General features: G+C 39.9%; 1 protein-coding gene across 1 annotated transcript; it reads left to right on the top strand.

Annotated features, from left to right (window-relative positions):
• The first annotated feature begins 5209 nt into the window (after positions 1–5209).
• Positions 5210–9088, top strand: ckma (creatine kinase, muscle a). The gene is made up of 8 exons (XM_050035933.1): positions 5210–5367; positions 6723–6930; positions 7108–7262; positions 7375–7507; positions 7714–7885; positions 8028–8151; positions 8260–8449; positions 8598–9088. The coding sequence occupies exons 2-8, from the start codon at positions 6738–6740 to the stop codon at positions 8774–8776; spliced, it is 1146 nt and encodes a 381-aa protein (XP_049891890.1). The 5' UTR covers positions 5210–5367; positions 6723–6737; the 3' UTR covers positions 8777–9088.
• Positions 9089–20386: the final 11298 nt, after the last annotated feature.

Raw genomic sequence — 20386 nt, 5'->3', positions numbered from 1 at the left:
AGCTCATAAAATCATTACTGCTAAGGGCTAAAGGAATACAAGGCTCAATAGAGCTGTGACTCTCAGTCAGCCTGGCTACAGTCCTGAAAAGAAACCTGGGGTTGTTCTTATTTTCTTCTATTAAAGCTGAGTAATAGTTTGCTCTGGCATTGCGGAGGCCCCTCTTATACGTTTTGAGACTGTCTGCCCAGACTAACCGAGATTCTTCCAGTTTGGTTAATCGCCAATTCCTTTCAAATTTTCGCGATATTTGTTTTAACTTACAGGATTGAGAGTTATACCAAGGAGCGAACATTTGAGTTCTCAGACAACTTTTACCAGGGTCTCAGACCTTAATTTGCTTGTTAGGGCTATGGCTTGCTCATAATCATCATTAGGAAAAGCCAGGTGATGCAAATTTCAAAGCTGTATAAATACTCTGACTCCTGAACCTTATCCCATCAATCAGCAGTCATGGGCTCCTCTAAACAGCTGCCTAGCACTCTGAAAACTCAAATAACTGATGCCCTCAACGCAGGAGAAGACTACAAGAAGATAGCAAAGTGTTTTCAGGTAGCTGTTTCCTCAATTTGTAATGTAATTAAGAAATGGCAGTTAACAGGAACTGTGGAGGTCATAATTAAGAAATGGCAGTTAACAGGAACTGTGGAGGTCAAGTTGAGGTCTGGAAGACCAAGAAAATTCTCTGAGAGAGCTGCTCTAAGGATTGCTAGAGAGGCAAATCAAACCCCCGCCTGACTGCAAAAGACCTGCAGGCAGATTTATCAGACTCTGGAGTGGTGGTGCACTGTTCTACTTTGCAGCAACACCTGCACAAATATGACCTTCATGGAAAAGTCATCTGAAGAAAACCTTTCCTGTGTCCTAATCACAAAATTCAGCATCAGAAGTTTGCAAAGGAACATCTACACAAGCTTGATGCTTTTTGGAAACAGGTCCTGTCGACTAATGAAGTTAAAATAGAACTTTTTGGACACAATGAGCAAAGTTATGTTAGGAGAATAAAGGGTACCTCACAGAACTAGAACCCTTTAGCAGAAAGAAGGGGGGTGAAAATCTCTCAAACAATAACTGAAAGACTCTAAGCTGGTTACAAATAGTAGCTGTGATACTTGCTAAAGGGGGTGATACTAAATACTGACGGTGCAGGTTGCCCCAACTTTTGCTTCAGGCCCTTTTGCTTTTTTGCATATTTTGAAACTGGAAAAGACTGAATTAAAATGTAATCTTCCAAAATGCCTTTTGGAAATCAGTTAATCTTCTACTTATTTAACTATTCACAGTAAAGTAAATTTTGATGATGAGTGCCCAAACTTTTCCACTGTATGTATTGTAGACACATCTGTATAAGTCAAAGGTATGTGTATTGTATATAGCTTGTATTGTATTTTTGTATTTTTTTGTTAGATTACACATGACTTTTATTGATCAGTTAATCACTTTTTCCCCCCTTGCATTTGATTCTTAAGCTGTTGTGACAAATAAATTTCACCAGTGTGAGATCAATCAATTTTTTTTTAATCTTATCTTAAATGTAGGCCAGTTACAAACTTTTTTTTAGTGGCTTGTTCACTCTTGGATCACCGATTACAGCTTTGAAATAATCAGAATCAGCTTGACTGTAGGCTACTGGTCTAGACAAAAACAAAAACAGTCCTGACAATGCTACAAGTTCCATGAAATGAAAATGCCTTTCAATTCTTGTGGACATAATTGTACTGAAGCATTGCATGAAGCAGCTGCCGAGCGTACGCATTGGTAAAATAGTGTGAGACACTGAGAGAACACATCATCGAAGAAGGGGGCTAATGATGCTAATGTTAAAGATGGCTTCATCTTTCATCCTTAACATTCCCACTGGAGATTCAATTTCTGAAAATCGCTGTATCAATTAGAGCCAGACTGAGTCATAGATGTTATGTTAGGTTGCTGGAGGTCAACAAAGAGAGGGCTAACATAACAACAATATCTGTACAATCTAAATCCATCCAGTGCAGTAGCCCTGCAAAAACAGTTTATTTTTCATTGTTGTTGAGTCTTTGTAAAAAAACACTCGACAACAACAACAACAACTCATATATCCATTACCATGGAGATAAAACAAAACGTTGTTTGCCAAACTGGCCAGAGACAAAAGTCAACCTGGAGAGACCTGCTACTGTTACTTTGCAATGTATGTAGTTTAACTCTTAAGTTATTACTGCATACATTGTAGATTCTAACATATTACAGATGAATATCTCTGTCATTGTTATTTTAATAGTTATGTCCTTTTGTTGTTGGTAATCTTTGTGAACAAACACATACAGTTAGCGAGCAGCAAACTGGTACCATGGTGGACAACTTTACAGCTCTGTGCAAGAGACACAGCATGAACTTTGTGTCCTCATCTGTCCAAAAATGCATGTCTCATGATGTAGATTTTGCCATGTTGTTACTGGCTATTTCTTCTGTTACGCATTTCATGCTCAGTGGCGCCATATAGGGGAGAAATGTTAGGACAATTCCAAGGTTGTTTTTGGCAGTAAAAGTTAAATATCCCCATTGACCAAAAAGTAAACATCCATATTGACTGACCACCCCCTTGTATCTGCATGAAATGGTTTGGTCCTGCCTTAGCACACTGACGGTGATGGCGCCTAGTAGCAGTCAGCAGTTGCGCTAGAACGCTACAGTCATCATCATGCTAGTACTAAAAGAAAATACGATTTTCAAAAAAGGAAAGAGAGAAAGGAGAGAGAGGAGAGGCAAAAGAAAGGGTGTCAATATGTGACCCAGTTTTTCTCCAAGAAAGGTGGGTAGCCTATAGTCTGTGAGTGGTAGAAATGAACCTCTTAGCTTAATGTCCATAGTGAAATACGCTAGCTACAGACTAGTGTTAGCCTACATTTCACTCCTTTTTAACCTACATTTAATCAGTGTAGGTAAATGTTTAGCAGGATATTCATATTAAATCAGCTGTCCCTGCCCATTTTACCAGACTCAACAACAGATGAGTCAGAAGCAGCAGCCCTGTCTCCCCATAACTTTACCCCTCCCCGTCCCAATGAAGAAGATGAGCAACATTGTGTTGAACAACATACAAGTTAGCATCATTGCAGGGAGTCTGTGGGAATTTCTCTCTCTCTTGCTCTTTTTTACCATTACAAAAAAGAAAACAAAATATTTTTTAATGACAGAAATTCAAACAAATTATTTTTCCACATAATGATTATTATGAAACAAAAACAGCCTACAACTGTCTGTACTGGATGCTGGACAACTGGAAACATTAAGTAGCCTAACTCTGCCTGTATTAAAGTTACAGGCAATATTACAATAATCCACATAGATGCTTTCATTTAGATTGAATTATGGCCGTTAAATGACATCCTTAGATACACACTTTATTATTCCCATGAAGGGCAATTTATTTGAGCAGCTTGCACACACACACACACACACACACACACACAAACAAAAAACAACAACAACATGTATCTAATGTATATAATGTAGTGGTGGTGATACAGAACTGTAGGTAAGTTGGGTCAATGTAAATCTGTAGGATTTAGTGTCGTTCATTTATTGGTATCAAAAATCTGCTGTTTTCATTATTTTGAGATGATTGTAATTTATTTTGATTGAAAAGTTAATGTATATGTAAGTTATTTTTTTAAGTCTTTCATTAATGTTAAAAGAATTTTCCATTTGGGGATTTTACAATAGAAATTACATTTAGACTGTAAAAGATGGCCTTTAGCACATTTTTTATGGCAGCTTTTAATCTTGCATCAAATAGTGAATTGCATACTGTATGTAGACTGTTGCATGTACAACTCACTAGCAGTAAATATTGTACTGGTAGTACTGAACTACAAGAAGCAAGACAGTTGCAAGCCTTAAAAGTTAGAGTTATGTAAAGCTTTTCATGGGTCAGTTAGGTCCTAGAGATGTGGTGACAACAGCTGCGCAGCGGGGGCCCAATGTGATTTTTTTTCATGGGGCCCAAAATTCCTGGTGGCGCCCCTGTTCCTGCTATTCAACTTCGGGGTCAAAGCATGGAGTGGAAGCTGTGGAGCATGTGCAGCATGCCTAGGCCAGTTTGGGTCCGACTGACTGTTTATATGCGGGAGTAATTCGACTCCCAATCACATTATCTGGGTGTGTAAGCCTTTGAGAAATTCAGTTTGGTACAATTTCAGTCAGACTAACATCTTTTTTATACAAAGTTAGTTTTCATTCATTCATTCATTCATTCATTCATTCATTCATTCATTCATTCTTTCTTTCTTTCTTTCTTTTGGTCAGAATAGCCAGAAAAGCATGCTGGCTCAAATACTGCAAAATCCAACAACAGGATGTAGTAGAACATCCTGGTATTTTTGATATACTGCATTTGACATACTATGTATTGGGACATACTAAATCCTTCTGGCATACTATACAGTATGGTAGTATGGGTATTAGAACACACAGGAAGTTCACCTTGGCTGCTGGGCTGGGAGGCCTTTTGAAATGGCCTGACCCTCTCTCTCTCCCCCTTTGTTTGCTTTGTTAGTTTTCTGCACACAACATTCTTCACCCATACATGCACCTACTTATATTTCCACATAACCTTGATGTATGTAGTCAGTATTTTACTTAAATAATGTTCCTCCATTTTGTTTGGCCTCAAGCCAGTTCATGACACAATTTAGCCTGGCAAGCTGCTGTTGTTGAATAACATGTATTCATACTTTCCATAGTGAAAAACTGACCAATCCTGCTTCAGAGGGCTATTATACATCATCAGGGAGTTATCTGTCAAATGTTAACCATACTCAGCATTCCTGCTATCAGATATCAGTCAGAGATTACTGACTCCCATCTGCTGGAGAAAATGTTTCTTTGGACAGCATAGCCAAGTGAAAAAAATACTGACTCTGTCCAACCTTCATGCCTCACACAAGTGAGCCCCGATCTCCATGCTTGGCAAAAGTGAAGCTCAGCTTTTTTCAGTTGCTTCAACTCCCCCTCCCAACAACACCCCTCACCTTCCCTTGTGACCACCCCACCCCCCTTAGATACTCCCACCATCCATCTTGTGCTATGTATGGGCCAAGGGTGGGTGAGGGGTGGTGAGAGGTGATGAGGGTACAACTGCAGTACCCATCTTAGATGACAGATGTAAATGCGTCCCTTTCATAAACTGTTCTGACTATCAGTACAGAGGATCTAGCCAATGAGGGCGCAGCAGGCACTAAAATGGACAAGCCAATGGCTGAGTGTCTGCCGAGTATATAAACAGGGAGCAAAGACCTCCAGAGTTGGGTGACCCCTATTTTGGCTGTGGTGAACAGGATCTGATCCCAAGGACTGTTACCTCTGTTCTTGTCTGCTGTGAAGGTAAAGAAATATCCCAGAGATTAATAGTTTTGTGGAGTTTAATAAGGAGGAGCACATATTTGGAGACTTTCGGTGAATCATTCAAACATTTAGAAAGAAAAATGTAACTTTTTGGAACCTTTTTTTCTGTGATGAAGAGTTTTGGACTAAAAGTCTGTGATGAAATCCAAGGATAAATGCACAACCATTCCAGGATGTTTGAATCAATATGATCCATCCTGGGAGAAAAAAGAGACCTTCTGGGTATCAGAGGTCACTGGATTTTGTCAGATTATTCTTGCTGATGTTATTAAATGAAAATACACATGGACTTGATGTTTTAGCATAGTGGTAATTGCACTGATGCTGTATTAACTTGTGTCACTACATTAATGCTTTCTGCTCTGCAATTGGTGCTCTTATTTGGACGCAGATTTATGTGGACAGGTGCTTCGCAGTTTGAGACTGTCTTAAATAATTGATTTTAACCATTTGACATTTTTTTGTTGGCTTTTAAGCTAACAAGACAATTGTTCCAAAGTGATAACTGCAACATAAATGTTACTTTTATCAAGCAATTTGGCTTGTTACCAAAATGCAACAGTGCAGCTTGCCTCACGTTGCATTTCATGTGATGTCACATGTGCGCCATTAAATGTGTCAGTCTTTTATTATTCATTTAATCAGCCTATAAAAGCAAAATAAAACAATTTACAAAAAAGGTTACATGTATATATAATGTGAAGTCAACAGATCTTGTTGCACCATGGTGGAGTTGACTGCAGGGAAGCATCAGCAGCTGGTCAGACTTCTGTCAGGTGTTCAGCATAGTGACAACTTTAAGGAATGCACTAAGGGTTTGACCCTGTAGGGTGAGCTGTTATACAAGTGTGTGTGTGTGTGTGTGTGCGTGTGTGTGTGTGTGTGTGTTTGTAAACAAGGTGCAGAGTGTTTTCAAAGAGGATATGTATGTAAAACATGACCAGCAAAGACTTCTTCATGTGTATTTATGTGTCAAAATGTAAATTGGACAACTGGGATAGTATGTGCCAATAGAGTTAACATACTACTTGTATATGCTGAGGAAATTTTAAAGAAAGGGTATACACTCAGATGTGCTGATGCTAAAAATACTCAGCCAACAAGCGCTCCTCCCCCAACTGTACTTCAACTGGATATTTGAGCCATTGAGAATTGAGTGACACTTGTTACCACGATTCCTCTGCCAACACCACTAAAACTCTGCAGCTGTCTCGCAGAATATCCCATATCTTCAAATGTTGAAGAAGCTTTTGTGGATATTCAGATCACCTTTAAAGACAGTGTCAGATGAGGATGAATTGGTTTGCTCATCCTATGTTTCCCTCTCTTTGCAGTGTTAGAAAGCAATCATGCCTTTCGGAAACACCCACAACAACTTCAAACTCAACTACAAAGTTGAGGAGGAGTACCCCGACCTGACCAAGCACAACAACCATATGGCCAAGGTCCTGACCAAGGAGCTGTATGGCAAGATGAGGGACAAGCAGACACCTAATGGCTTCACCCTGGATGACGTCATCCAGACTGGTGTTGACAACCCTGGTGAGACCAGAGAGATATCTGGACAAATGCAGGAAATCAGTCAGACAAATAGGTTTACTGACTGAAACAAAACCACACTTGTTGAACTTTTTTTTTTAATTTTGACTGTGAATAAAATCCTAATACTCATAAGCTTGCCTCACACTGCACTACAGCTCACATCTTCCCTGCCTTCAGGTCACCCCTTCATCATGACTGTTGGCTGCGTCGCTGGTGATGAGGAGTCCTATGAGGTCTTCAAGGATCTGTTTGATCCCGTCATCTCCGACCGTCATGGTGGATACAAGCCCACTGACAAGCACAAGACCGACCTGAACTTCGAGAACCTGAAGGTGTAGTGCCCCAGTTTTTAACAAAGAACAGAAAGCACCACAGTTCATTAACTTAAGACTCATAGGAATATGGAAATCAATTTGTAATCAAATTTGATCACTTTGTTATTAGGGAGGGGATGACCTGGACCCCAACTATGTTCTGTCCAGCCGCGTTCGTACTGGCCGCAGCATCAAGGGATTCACCCTGCCCCCCCACACCAGCCGCGGGGAGCGCAGAGCCATTGAGAAGCTGTCCATTGAGGGTAAGTTATTAATAGTTTGAGTACATCAGTATGAAAAGGGTTGAGCAGTAAGCTGGGCCTTTCCCAAACAGTAAGCTGTTTACAAGCAAAGGAAATGTCATTTTAGGATAAGAGGTGGATTATACAGTGACCCAACAAGGAAATGCACAATAGAAATCTATTACAGGAGAACATTCCGTATCCTAAATGTCCATCTGTCTCTCCAGCTCTGACCAGCCTGGATGGCGAGTTCAAGGGAAAGTACTACCCCCTGAAGTCCATGACTGATGCTGAGCAGGAGCAGCTGATCAATGATCACTTCCTGTTTGACAAGCCTGTCTCTCCCCTGCTGACCTGCTCTGGTATGGCCCGTGACTGGCCCGACGCCAGAGGCATCTGGTGAGTATGACCAATAATTGTCGGGGGGCAAGCTATGAAAGCACTTTTCAAAACTCTCATTATGGATTTGCACTTTTATTATGTTCCTGCATCACCTGTGTCTTTTCCTGCATGCTGATCCTTTGCATTATTCTTCATCCAGGCACAATGACAACAAGACCTTCCTGGTCTGGGTGAACGAGGAGGATCACCTGCGTGTCATCTCCATGCAGCTGGGCGGCAACATGAGGGAGGTCTTCAGGCGTTTCTGTGTTGGCCTGCAGAAGGTACACAATAATGAAACAATGTCAAAACCATTCATGATTTGACTGAGTGAAAGCAGTGTGAATCGCTGCTGGATGTTCTTCTGACCCTTCCTCTTTCTCATCTGCCAGATTGAGGAGATCTTCAAGAAGCACAACCACGGCTTCATGTGGAACGAGCATCTCGGCTACGTCCTGACCTGCCCCTCCAACCTGGGTACCGGCCTGCGTGGTGGTGTCCACGTCAAGTTGCCCAAGCTGAGCACACACCCCAAGTTTGAGGAGATCCTCACCAGGCTGCGTCTGCAGAAGCGTGGCACAGGTACAAATATACCCAATCTTTAGCTTGTACACCTGCGGATCAGCCTGGCAGGTCCATTAGGATCTCTAATGAGATTCTGCAGCATTCTGAGCTGAAAGGTGTGATGTGTAATCTGTACCTCATATCTCTTGGCCCTTGTCCTCTCTAGGTGGTGTGGACACTGCCTCTGTGGGTGGAGTGTTTGACATCTCCAACGCTGACCGTCTGGGCTCCTCTGAGGTGGAACAGGTCCAGCTCGTGGTTGACGGTGTCAAGCTGATGGTTGAGATGGAGAAGAAGCTGGAGAAGGGAGAGGCCATCGACAGCATGATCCCTGCACAGAAGTAAAGAGGGACAATCTTACGTTTATCTCGTGACCATTCATGTGCAATCGAGCCAGCTGACTGGCGTGCAGAGGAAACGGCCGCTCACAAAGAGACTCTTGACTCTGCTCACCTTTTTCTTCCTTCCAGCTTTTTTCTTTCCTCTGCCCCTTGTCTGTTTTTCACGTTCTCCTGTGTTGGTCGGTAACATCCTGGGATCAGCCTCCACTGAGCTGGGCTTGCCTGGCAGATGTGGCATCACCTACTTTTTCTTATAAAAAGTAATGATTATTGAAGCTGTTCACACTGCTCAATAAAAAGTACCCCATGAAACAACTACATGAATCATTTTGATATTTTGTGTTGCAGCATGAGAAACTAGAAATAACATTTAACAAAGTCCAGCAGTGTAGTGGTAGTTGATGAGGTGGGTGTTCTTCTAGGTAGATGGGTAGGTTACAGAGGAAGTGGTATACTCTCCTATGTATTCCAATGGTTTTATGGCTGGTAGGTGGATATACTGTAAACATCCACCTAAAGAGGCGGGTATACCCTGTATACCCTAAACTACACCACTAACAAAAGACACTTTTACACTGCCTGTTCAAGGCGGGGATATTGTCATCTTACACTGCCTCGATGTTCTGTATATAAGCTACGATAGTGGAGTGGGGAGACAGAGTTGTCTCGCCTCTGGGCCAGAAACAGAGGGGGTAACAGCCTCAAAGCGATGTCTCTTGAAAACGTAAAGCCGAGAAGATGTGACCATGGGATGAATGGGTGTGACGTTTTCATTATGTATTATGTTGGCAACCCACCGTTGAAGATTTAGGCTGAATCCAAATGTCCACCCTCTGGACTCATGTACTGAGTCCTCACGGACTATAGCTATTTGTACTGTGATGAGTTCACTGTCATCACATAAAAGTCAGCGAGGACAGAGACTGCAAGAAACTGATAGATAGCCCTCAAGACTGTTTTACTCGTTGCCATGGAAATATTTCCGTGATGATTACAGTCATTGTAATTGCTGTCATATATTTTTGGCATTACACTGCACAACTTAGATGGTAGGCTGCATAATACAATATATTTTGAATCCCCTAGCCTATATTTCTACATATTTCTGTATCATAATCAGTCTTGGGCAGTATCACATTATTAGTAACGCGTTACAGTAATGCCGTTAGTTTTGGCAGTAACTAATACTCTAACGAGTTAGTTTTTAAATTCAGTAACTCTGTTACTGTTACCAAACGGTGCGTTACTCCATTATTTTTGGCCAGGTTTTAAAACGGCGCGCAGCATGCAGTAATCCTTCACAAACTGTAGTTCCCTTCCACTAAATCATTTTAGCCCTAAACAATAAAAGATAGTCAAGTCAGATAGTGGTATATGAACAATTCTTACCAGAGCATCTTCATGAAACATGTCTCTCACCATCTCTGCAGTCACTGTCGACCTGCTGGCCTCACCACAGTGCTGTAAGCCTCACCACAGTGCTGTAACGTTACATAAAGCAGTAGCGCTTCTGTAGATTTTTAGTCCCAGTAATGTTAGCCTATATCCAGTGACGTGATATCCATTGTTATCCCGAGGAAGCTTTTGTTGTGGACAGACAATGTTTGCGGTGGGAAACAGACTCGAAATCATCATGTAGCTCTTCAAATGTTCTCTTTAGCTCATTTTCATTATTTGTATCCAAGTACCGTAGTTGTAAAACGTTCAGCTGCCTGACAGTGAGTGACTCCACTGTAGAAGATGGTTGCATGTTTCCTATACCCTTCAACTGTTTTGTCAAGTTGTAGTCTAACAGTCCCTTGATTAAACCGCTGTCGCTTAGGCGATGTAGCTACGAGCACTCAAGTCGTAAAAAAAAAAAATCAAGGGGGATGGTGGATTTTATCACATGGGGACATAATTTGTGCTGATGACAGCGCAGAGGGTCTGCCATAGCACCACTGCTCTTACATAGTTAGGGTCAAATGCACAGGACAAGTGCAAAATCATTTCTTCCTCTACTTGGGTCAACTGATGATAATCAAAGTCAATTTTGCTTTTAGAATATTGAATTATAGTGTATTTTTCAAAAAAGCAGTTAGTGGTGTATGATCAAAACTGGTATCTAAAGGTTAATTGTTAATTGTGATTAATTAAATGATATAAATTAAACAAGAACCCCTTCATGAAAAAAATGAAAAAGAAATTGGGAAAAATGTTGATCTTTATTGATACAAATACAAATATTGTAGGTTAAAATTCCCAACTTCAGGGCATGGAGTGCAAATTGAAACTTAAAATATAAAAATATATTAAAAATACAAATAATACAAAATACATAGGACCAATTCTATGGCTGCCTACCCCACTCTCCCCTATCTCATAAAAGTTTCCAGAGATTTTCATAGTCATGCTTTTTGTTCTCAATATTTCTTGCCCTTGCTTGCTGGCCATAGTTATCCTCTATGTGAAGAAAACAAGCTCATTATGGTTTTGTTAGAATGACTGAGCAGAAATCTTACATGACATTTCTCTTCCAGTTTATTTTTAAGAAAACTACATTTTTCTTGAAAATGCCCAACATTCAAGTGTGGATTTAAAAAACAAACAAACAAAAAAAGAACACTGAAGATAAAATAGTTTTGGGGCTGAAAATAATTTCTCACCTTCCTTTTAATATCACTGTTTAACCCTATGGGCCCTAGGCCTTTTTGGGGTATTTTTCCTGCCTTTACTTTTAAGCTCATATCACAGTCATTATAAAGGCTACATACACATGCTATATCTTGTTTTTTTCAGGACAATCTGGGCTAACCAGATTTGCCATCACCACATGTATATTAATTTTTATATCAATGAAAAAAACAAATCCGTGTTACTAAATTCTTATGTTTTTACATGTATCTCACCATAGCAAATTGGAAGTTGACATATTCTGCCATATATGAAGAGGGGAGACTCTCTGGAATCTGGTAATATAAGAACCATGATGCTGGGACATTCTGTCACTTCACCGCTGTCCAAAACATGTGGTTTGTGCCAGGCGGACATGATTGCCAGTATTTTTTCATTATTGCAAGAAATTCCATTGACTCATTCACAAGTCAAAAATGTGTTTTATCTGAAAGAAACACGCAATATTTACATCTAAGATCATAGAAAAATAGTAATAATATTATTCCTCACTATATGTAGTGAGTATTTATAGCCTGATGGGATCACAGCACAATGATGTGTGTACAATGCATTCGTGAGTAATCCATCCAAGAGTAATGTGTGTGCAAAGCTGTATGAAAGCTTTGTTATACATCATTTTAGTGTAATTTTATCATTTTTTCGCTGTGAAAACATTGGACTACCCACAAGTGCTTGGTCTTGTCGGAAAGCTACGGTTCCCCTGTTTCACGTGATATGAGTGGCTTCTCACTATGACGCATGGTCATGGAGAAAATCCATAGAGAAGAACAGGTGTTAATTTGGATGCACTATGCGTTGTTCGGGCGCCCTCTATAGGGCACAGGCATAACATCCATGGCGCAGCTCGCTGAGATACGATATAAAAATATATTTGCATGCGTGCCCTCGCCCACAGTATTTTACTCAATATGCGTGAAACCAAAGGTAAAACTAAATGTTGATTACTCAATATGCGTGAAACCAAAGGTAAAACTAAATGTTGAAATAGCAGTAATACCACATTCATTAAAAAGATGACACAAGGGATGGAAAGGGGGGATGGCAGTTCCCATCATCCCCCCTCAACTCGAGTACTGGCTACGAGCCAATACAGTTAGGAAATGTTTTGGGCTGCAGGGCTGAGTTTCCCAAAACGTGATCCTTCTTAGCAACGTTGTCTTCTTTGTGGCTTAGAAAAACTACACTGCAAAAAAGAAAAGCACCTAGCGCCCTCTAGCGTCCCCACTCAGTCATCCACAGCCAGGTAGTACTCGGAGTATAGATGACACTAGTGCGTGTGTGTCAAGGTCATGGCGATGGCGAGCCAAGACGAGAGTCCTAAGTCAAGTTTTTTTTTTTTTTAAAGATTATTTTTTGGGCTTTTTGCCTTTATTTTTTTTAAAGATTATTTTTTGGGCTTTTTGCCTTTAATTGACAGGACAGTGTGAAATGGGGAGGGAGAGAGAGACAGAGAGAGAGTGAGTGGGGGGATGACATGCACAAAGGGTTGCAAGCCGGAATTGAACCTGCAACCGCTGCAGCGAAGCATCGCCTCTGTACATAGGGCGCCGGCACTATCCACTGCGCTACCGATGCCCCAAGTTGAGGGTTTTTTTTGGGCGGGGGGGGAGTAACTTTCTCAGTAACGCATTACTTTTTGGTTTAAGTAACTGGGTTACTAACTGAGTTACTTTTTAATGAAGTAACTAGTAACGGTAACGAGTTACTTTTTCTCAGTAACTAGCACAACACTGATCATGATGTTGTTGAACACAATTCAAGTACTACCATGTCATGTCTGTATTGAACAAATTGTGGGTTATTCAATCAGTGAGGTCTGCTGAAGTTTGCTCCCCACGCAGACTCTCTGGAAGTCCGCAGAGAGTCCGCTTGAGGCCCCTTGTGGACTGGATGAACTGTGGATTTGGACAGCCCTCACCACCCCCAGACTTCCCAGAAATGCGTCTGCAACGTCCGCGAGTCTGCAACTGCAGTGAAGTCCAGACATTTGGATTCAGCCTTAAAAAGCAGCTGAAAGCAGTTAGCAGCTAACTCAAAGAACAGGAACAACAGCCAAAACTGTCCAACAATGAGGTCCAGGAGCTCCTTACCCTCCAAGCAGACGATGAGATTAGCTGCCATATAACAAGGACTGTAATCGTAAGTGCTAATATCGTAGGCAACTGGACTTGCTTGCGTTTCTTGAAGACGTTTCACCTCTTATCCAAGAAGCTTCTTCAGTTCTAAATGACTGGTACAAAGTTGCAGGCTATAAACCCTGTGTGGGTGGGAACCCTTGCAGAGTCGTAGGGGTCATATGAGCTCTTAGTTTCAGAGTCGTTAAGGTCACAATGTGAGTTGTTGACCCACCTGGCCACCATGTGAGTCACATGACCCCTACGACTCTACAAGGGTTCCCAACCACACAGGGTTTATAGCCTGCAACTTCATACCAGTCATTTAGAACTGGAGAAGCTTCTTGGATGAGAGGTGAAACGTCTTCAAGAAACGCCAGCAAGTCCAGTTGCCTACGATATTAGCACTTACGATTACCATGACCTGGATGACTGAGAATCTTCACCGACACATCGTGCATCCCCATACATATAAATACACATACCCATCCTGTCAACTAGGACCCTACACCATCCCTAATGCAAGCCAGAAAAGCCTGCCACATTTGGCTTATTTTGCTTGGGACATTGTTTACCCTGGCAATCATATTCTCAAAAGCAGCTGTCTCTGTCATAAGCTTAAGCCACTCTGCAAATTCTGGTTTACATGGGCTCTTCCAGTTCCGTAAAATGATTCTGGCCGCTACCATACAACCTGTTAATATCAATCCAAGCTCTGCCTTAGTTATGCTTGAGGGTATGAGAGACTTGTCTCCTAACAGACATAGCTGTGGTGATTCTAGTAGAGGTATTTTAAGCCACTCTTCAAATTTTTTCAGTATCATTTTCCAGAAAGGAAGTACCCTTGGACAACCCCATATAGCATGAAGAAATGTACCCTCTTCTTTATTACATTTCCAGCACTTTTTGTCCTGGGTTAATCCCATTTTAAACAGTTTCAGGGATGTGAAATAATATCTGTGTACAATTTTATAGTGGATAAACTTACATTTCACATCCCTCGTAGCCCATCCCACATTTGAAATCACATCTTGCCATGTTTCCTCATTAATCTCTTTACCGAGGTCCTTTTGCCATATCAATCTCAGACTTTCACACATTCTTTTTTGTATATTTGACATTTTCTTATAAAATCCTGATGCAGAATGTAAACTATGTGGTAAATTAAGAAATTTTTGGACCTCATTCTCCTCTTCCTCTACCCTTTCCAGCTTAAAAGTGGATTTCATACTACTCCTGAGCTGCAAATACTTCCAAAAATCCCCTTTATCAGTTAAATCAAATTTCTCTTTAAGGTCCTCAAATGATATAAATGTACAGTCTTTATAAAGATCGCTGACACCATGTATCCCTTTTGTCATCCATGTATCCCAAAAAAACGGCTTTTTTCCTATACAGATCGAAGAATTATTCCATATAGAGAAATAACTTTGCTTATATTGTGAAAGCCCCAAAAGTCTGTATGCTCTCGCCCACGCCCACTGAGAGTGCTGTAAAATTAGGCTCCTCTCTTTTGTCTGTGTTACTATATTCTTCTTAGATAACATTCCTACAACCCCAAATGAAGCTGCTAACACCTCCTCTATTTTTACCCATGGGTTAGATCCATGTTTTGCCCAATGCCTTGTTAATTTATTCATTTCAAATGCAATGTTATACAACTCCACATTAGGGAGGGCCAATCCACCACATTCTCTTGAGGCAAACAGTTTTTTCAGAGCTATTCTCGTTTTTTTTCCACTCCACAAAAAGTCTGTAATCAGAAGATTATATTGTTTGAAAATTCCATCAGAAATAATTACTGGTACCATCATAGAGATATAATTAAATTGTGGAGCTACATTCATCTTAATGATATTAATTTTCCCCCATAATGTTAAATTTAATAGTTTCCATTTGTCCAGATTTATTCTAATTTTTTTAATTAAAGGAGACATGTTAATAGAAATAATATTTTCAATATCTGGACATAGCCTAATACCTAAATATTTCATTCCAGTTGGGATCCATTTAAATCCACATTTGGAAATAAGTGATTGGTTACACCCTGTTGATATTGGCATACCTTCAGATTTTTGCCAGTTTATTACATAGCATATTTGAGAAGGATTCAACTATAGATAAAACATTGGGAATTGAATTATGGGGTCCTTGATCAGTAATAAAATATCATCTGCGTACAGAAACATCTTGTGCTCCTCTTCGCCCTGCACAACCCCTTTAATATCCATTTCTGGCCTAATAGCAGCAGCTAGAGGTTCCAAAAATAATATAAAAAGTAAAGGACTGAGAGGATCTCCTTGTTTAGTACCACGAGTTAACTTAAAAAAGGGTGATATTATTCCGTTTGTTATTACTGCAGCTCTGGGATCTGCATAAATCACATTCATCCAATTAATAAAACCCTCCCCACATCCGAATACCCTAAGAGTATGTTGCAAAAAGCCCCACTCCAACCTGTCGAACGCCTTTTGCGCATCTAGCGGAAAGGCAGCTATTGGTATATTTTCGTTCTGATTGAGCTGTATGAGATGTAACAGATGTCTATCTGTGGATGACCTTCCTTTTATAAATCCTACTTGATCCGCATGTATTACGGATGGTAAAATATTTTCTACCCTCTTAGCGAGGACCTTTGTAAGAATTTTGCAGTCCACATTAATTAGACTGATGGGCCTAAAACTTCCTGGGTCCTTTAGGTCTTTATCTTTTTAGTAATTAAAGAAATTAAAGCTTCATTAAATGTTTCTGGTAGCTTACCAAATATGAATGATTCTTTAAACACTGTCACAAGGATAGGGGCAAATATGAATGATTCTTTAAACACTGTCACAAGGATAGGGGCTAGTTTGTCGACATACCTCTTATTATAAGAGGTATGTCGGGTGCAGATCCCGGGGGGGACGGGGGGGACATGTCCCCCCCAAATTCTGAAAAACACAAATTGTCCCCCCCAATTCTAAATAGCTTAAATGATTGAAATTGAACAAATGTATACAGTAGTCCTATATACTGGGAGAAAGGGAAGATGATGAGGAGAAATGGGAATCCGTGAGAGGCGAGAGATGAGAACGTGAGTGGACATAACATGCCTGAGACCCTGAAACTAGAAGTAGCATTAACTAACAGCGAAGCAGTGAAAAGGAGGGTGATGGCTGGTTCCATGTACTACTGGCTGTTTAAGAGAAATAAACAGTAAAGGTAAGCATATGATTCTCTTTGTAGTGCTTTTTGAATGACTTGGTGATGGTGATGAGCCTCTATGAAATCGTGAAATATGCTGGCAATCTCAAGCGCTCTGTGGGCATGATTTGCATGCGTGCAATTAAAAAAAAATCACAACTGATTGTGTCCCCCCCAAACTTGTCATCAGATCTGCAACCATGCTCTTTTTGTATTCTGAGGGAAAGCCGTCTAAACCAGGCGACTTTCCGGCCTTCATCGATAAAATAGCACTTTTAACCTCCTCTACTGTTATAGGGCTATCAAGATAATCTTTCTGATCAATTGATATTTCTGGCAAATCAGTCTTTGAGAAGAATGCTTCATAATCACTCACCTTTGGATTAATTTCTGATTTGTAAAGCTGGTTATAAAAATTTTGCAAATGTCTTAATAATCTCCTTAGTGTTTGTCAACAATTCCCCTTTATTATTTTTAACAGCGGCTATAGCATGACTAGACTCCTTTTGACGCAGCTGTCTAGCCAGTAATTTCCCTGATTTTTCGCCACTCTCATAAAAATTACTTTTTAGTCTAAATAGGACGTACTCTGCTTTTTTGTTGTATATTTCATTTATTTGAAGTTTCAGGTCACATATTTGTTTAAATACTGTATCATTATATTTTCCAGATATTGTTTTCTCTAGTTCTTTGAGCCTAGACTCAAGATTATTTATTCTTTGTGTTTGTTCTCTTTTTTTTCTACTGGAATAAGCTATAATTTTTCCTCTTATATAAGCCTTAGAGGCCTCCCAAACCGTTCCAACCCTATCGGTTGAACCAATGTTCAGCCGAAAAAAATGGTCAAGTTCCTCTTTTATCAAATTATTGAATTGGGGATCTTGAAACAGAGATATGTTCATCCTCCATCTATTTTTCTTTACCCTATCTGACTCCAATATTAAACCTAGTTGCACTGCAGCATGTTCAGTAAGTGCTATGGATCCTATCAAACAATCTGAGACAGTCTCAACCAAATCTTTACTAATCAGAAAATAATCAATCCTGGAATGAAATTTGTGATTATGAGAACAGAATGTATATTCTCTCTGGGATTGACAAGCCGCCATATATCAATCAATCCATTATCCTTCATCAATAGTTTAATTGCCATTCTATCTTTAGGTACATTATTCGGGAAAGTGGTTTTATCTAGGGCCCCATCTAAAACCTGATTATAATCCCCAGCAATAACTGTATGCCCATCATCTTTCCCTCCCACTAATTTATTTATTTTATGAAAGAAACCCGGATCTTCCACGCTTGGAGCATATATATTACATAAATTAACTTTTATTCCATTAATTTTTGCTTCCAAACATATCATTCTTCCTTCCTCATCCTTTTGTTCCTTAATAACTAGAAAATTCAATTTCTTATGCACCAAAATAGCCACTCCATGTTTTTTACTTGAATATGAACTATGATAGATGCCATTGTTATTGTTTATAAAGCCCTGCCAACCCGTATGTTTCTAGTATTAGTTTAGTTTATTTCAGTTATTTTCCAACTTATAAAACTCAAATACTCTGATAGATAGACAACAAATAAACATTAAGTTAAGGCTTTCCTTATCATTAAAAAAAAACAAAAGATAGACAAAACAGGACCTAAAGGTGTAGGCTGAAGCCTAAGCTTATTACACCTACCCTTTTAACGTTCATTACTTTTATCAGCCCCCTTTTAAATTACACAGACCCATAAAAGAAAGGAACAATATTTATAGGCTACATTACATAGGCCTATTATCCCAAAAATCCCCAGCACATTTCATGTACACTCTGGTGTTCATACTTCAGTTTTATATTTGTTAATCATCTTGTGTTTAATAACTTTTAAAATCATCCATAGCAGTTCATTCTTACGGAGACTGGGAGGTGACATGCATATGTTATTTATTTTTTTTAAACGCACGCGCGCTTTCTAATTCGCGCGCGTTTTATAAAAACAATAGTTTAAAAGGCTGTGCGTGCAATATGGGTCCATTTGGAAGAGGGGAAAGCTACAGAGCAGAAGAAAGTGTTTGTTTTAAATGCTCAGGTGGACCTGATGAATGTGAAAGATGAGGGAAGAGTGAGGAAATAAAGAAACATCAATAGGCTATGTCATATGAAGTTTTTTTTCAACGTATTTACTGAAAAGCTACACTCAAATCCAGGTTACAAAACTGTACAGATGCTTCTGCCAGAACCACAGTATAAGAACATACATGTCAAACATGTAAAACAATGGATAACACAATGAATAGACAGATGGAATCAGTCCTCTTGATGTCCGTCCTCCTGCTGCAGTTGGTGGGAGTAGGCCGAGCGCCGATAGCCAGGCGCGCGAAATAGTAATAAATCGCGCGTGCGTTTAAAAAACCTCCAAAAAACATAGGCCTATGCATGTCACCTACATTCTTTCTAAGTGTTAAGTTAGTGTTTTTCATTTTCTTTTATATCAGACAAGGTAAGGTTTGTTTTACCTTGACATGTTTCGACGGGTGTCTTCCGTCTCCTCAGAAACGTCACCAGATGTCATTGGTGACGTGCCTTATATCAGCTGATGTTATTTGACAGGGCGACTACACCCCCTACTGTCAGGTCTCTCCTCGAGGACGGCGCTCCAGGTATGTGACAACGTGTATGTTCCCTCATCCCGGTTCATCGTCCTGCAGGCCCGCTTCGTTATCTCCACTGCCTCATCATCGAGGGGGTTTGGTAAAACAAACAAAGGTAGCCTACAACAAACCTTATCTTGTCTGATATAAAAGAAAATGAAAAACACTAACTTTTAAAATCCATTGTGTGTATTACACACTTTCATTCCCGTTTCTAAACCATTCCACACATTTTCTGAAACACATCTTAGTTTTGCATTTGTTCTTCTCTTTGTTTTTGTGGGATATCTTTTTATTTCTTTAGTCACACTAGAGGCTGATACTACAGTGTTACATGTCCTACCTGTCACACCTCTTTTATTGTGGGATGCTGACATGCTGTGTAAAATCTATGGGGTTAGATTTGTCTCATTAATACCTGTAAATGCACAGAGGGTGATCTACAAATATTTCTTGATCTGCACACGTGTTTTGCTATTCACAAATACAAATTTTTAATTTGTAACTTGTATTTTTTTTTTGCAAATAGATGTGTATTTGTAAATATATCATTTTTTCACTTGTAAAAAAAAAAAAAAAAGGCATTTGTAAAACTGAAAATTCTGTTTGTGAAGTGTGATTCAGCATTTGTGGATCACCTATCACACACATGCATCTCTTTCCTCAATGACGTAATTTTGAGACGTTCCTGTCGAAATCCACACAGATCCACAAACAAATAGCTCGTGATTCACACAAAGCAACACCGTCATCCAGTAGATGGCAGTGTTGTTCTATGCATTGATGTAGCTATGGCTTGCACTCTGCTGAAGTGGACTTTCACTGCAACTTTCTGTCAGCAGCCGAGAAGGAAAGATATAAAAGGAATTAGGAAGTACAGGGCAATTGCGACCCATACACAGCACCGGCTGCTGTATACGCCGTTAAAAAAAACACCAGGTCCCTGCCGAAGCTCGACTTCGACGATGTTTACATTTTACCTGGTGGAGAATTCATCACC

The sequence above is a fragment of the Epinephelus moara genome, chromosome 3 (assembly GCF_006386435.1).
Source record: "Epinephelus moara isolate mb chromosome 3, YSFRI_EMoa_1.0, whole genome shotgun sequence".
Taxonomy (NCBI): Eukaryota; Metazoa; Chordata; class Actinopteri; order Perciformes; family Serranidae; genus Epinephelus; species Epinephelus moara.
The sequence above is the reverse complement of the archived record's forward strand: the minus strand, read 5'-3'. Positions and strand labels throughout refer to the sequence as shown.

Bases quoted from the DNA above. Each gene is read 5' to 3' on its own strand.
- ckma (XM_050035933.1), top strand. From the start codon at position 6,738: ATGCCTTTCGGAAACACCCACAACAACTTCAAACTCAACTACAAAGTT. The intron at 7,886-8,027 runs GTGAGTATGACC...TTCTTCATCCAG, and splicing joins CCCGACGCCAGAGGCATCTG to GCACAATGACAACAAGACCT. The intron at 8,152-8,259 runs GTACACAATAAT...CTCATCTGCCAG, and splicing joins TCTGTGTTGGCCTGCAGAAG to ATTGAGGAGATCTTCAAGAA.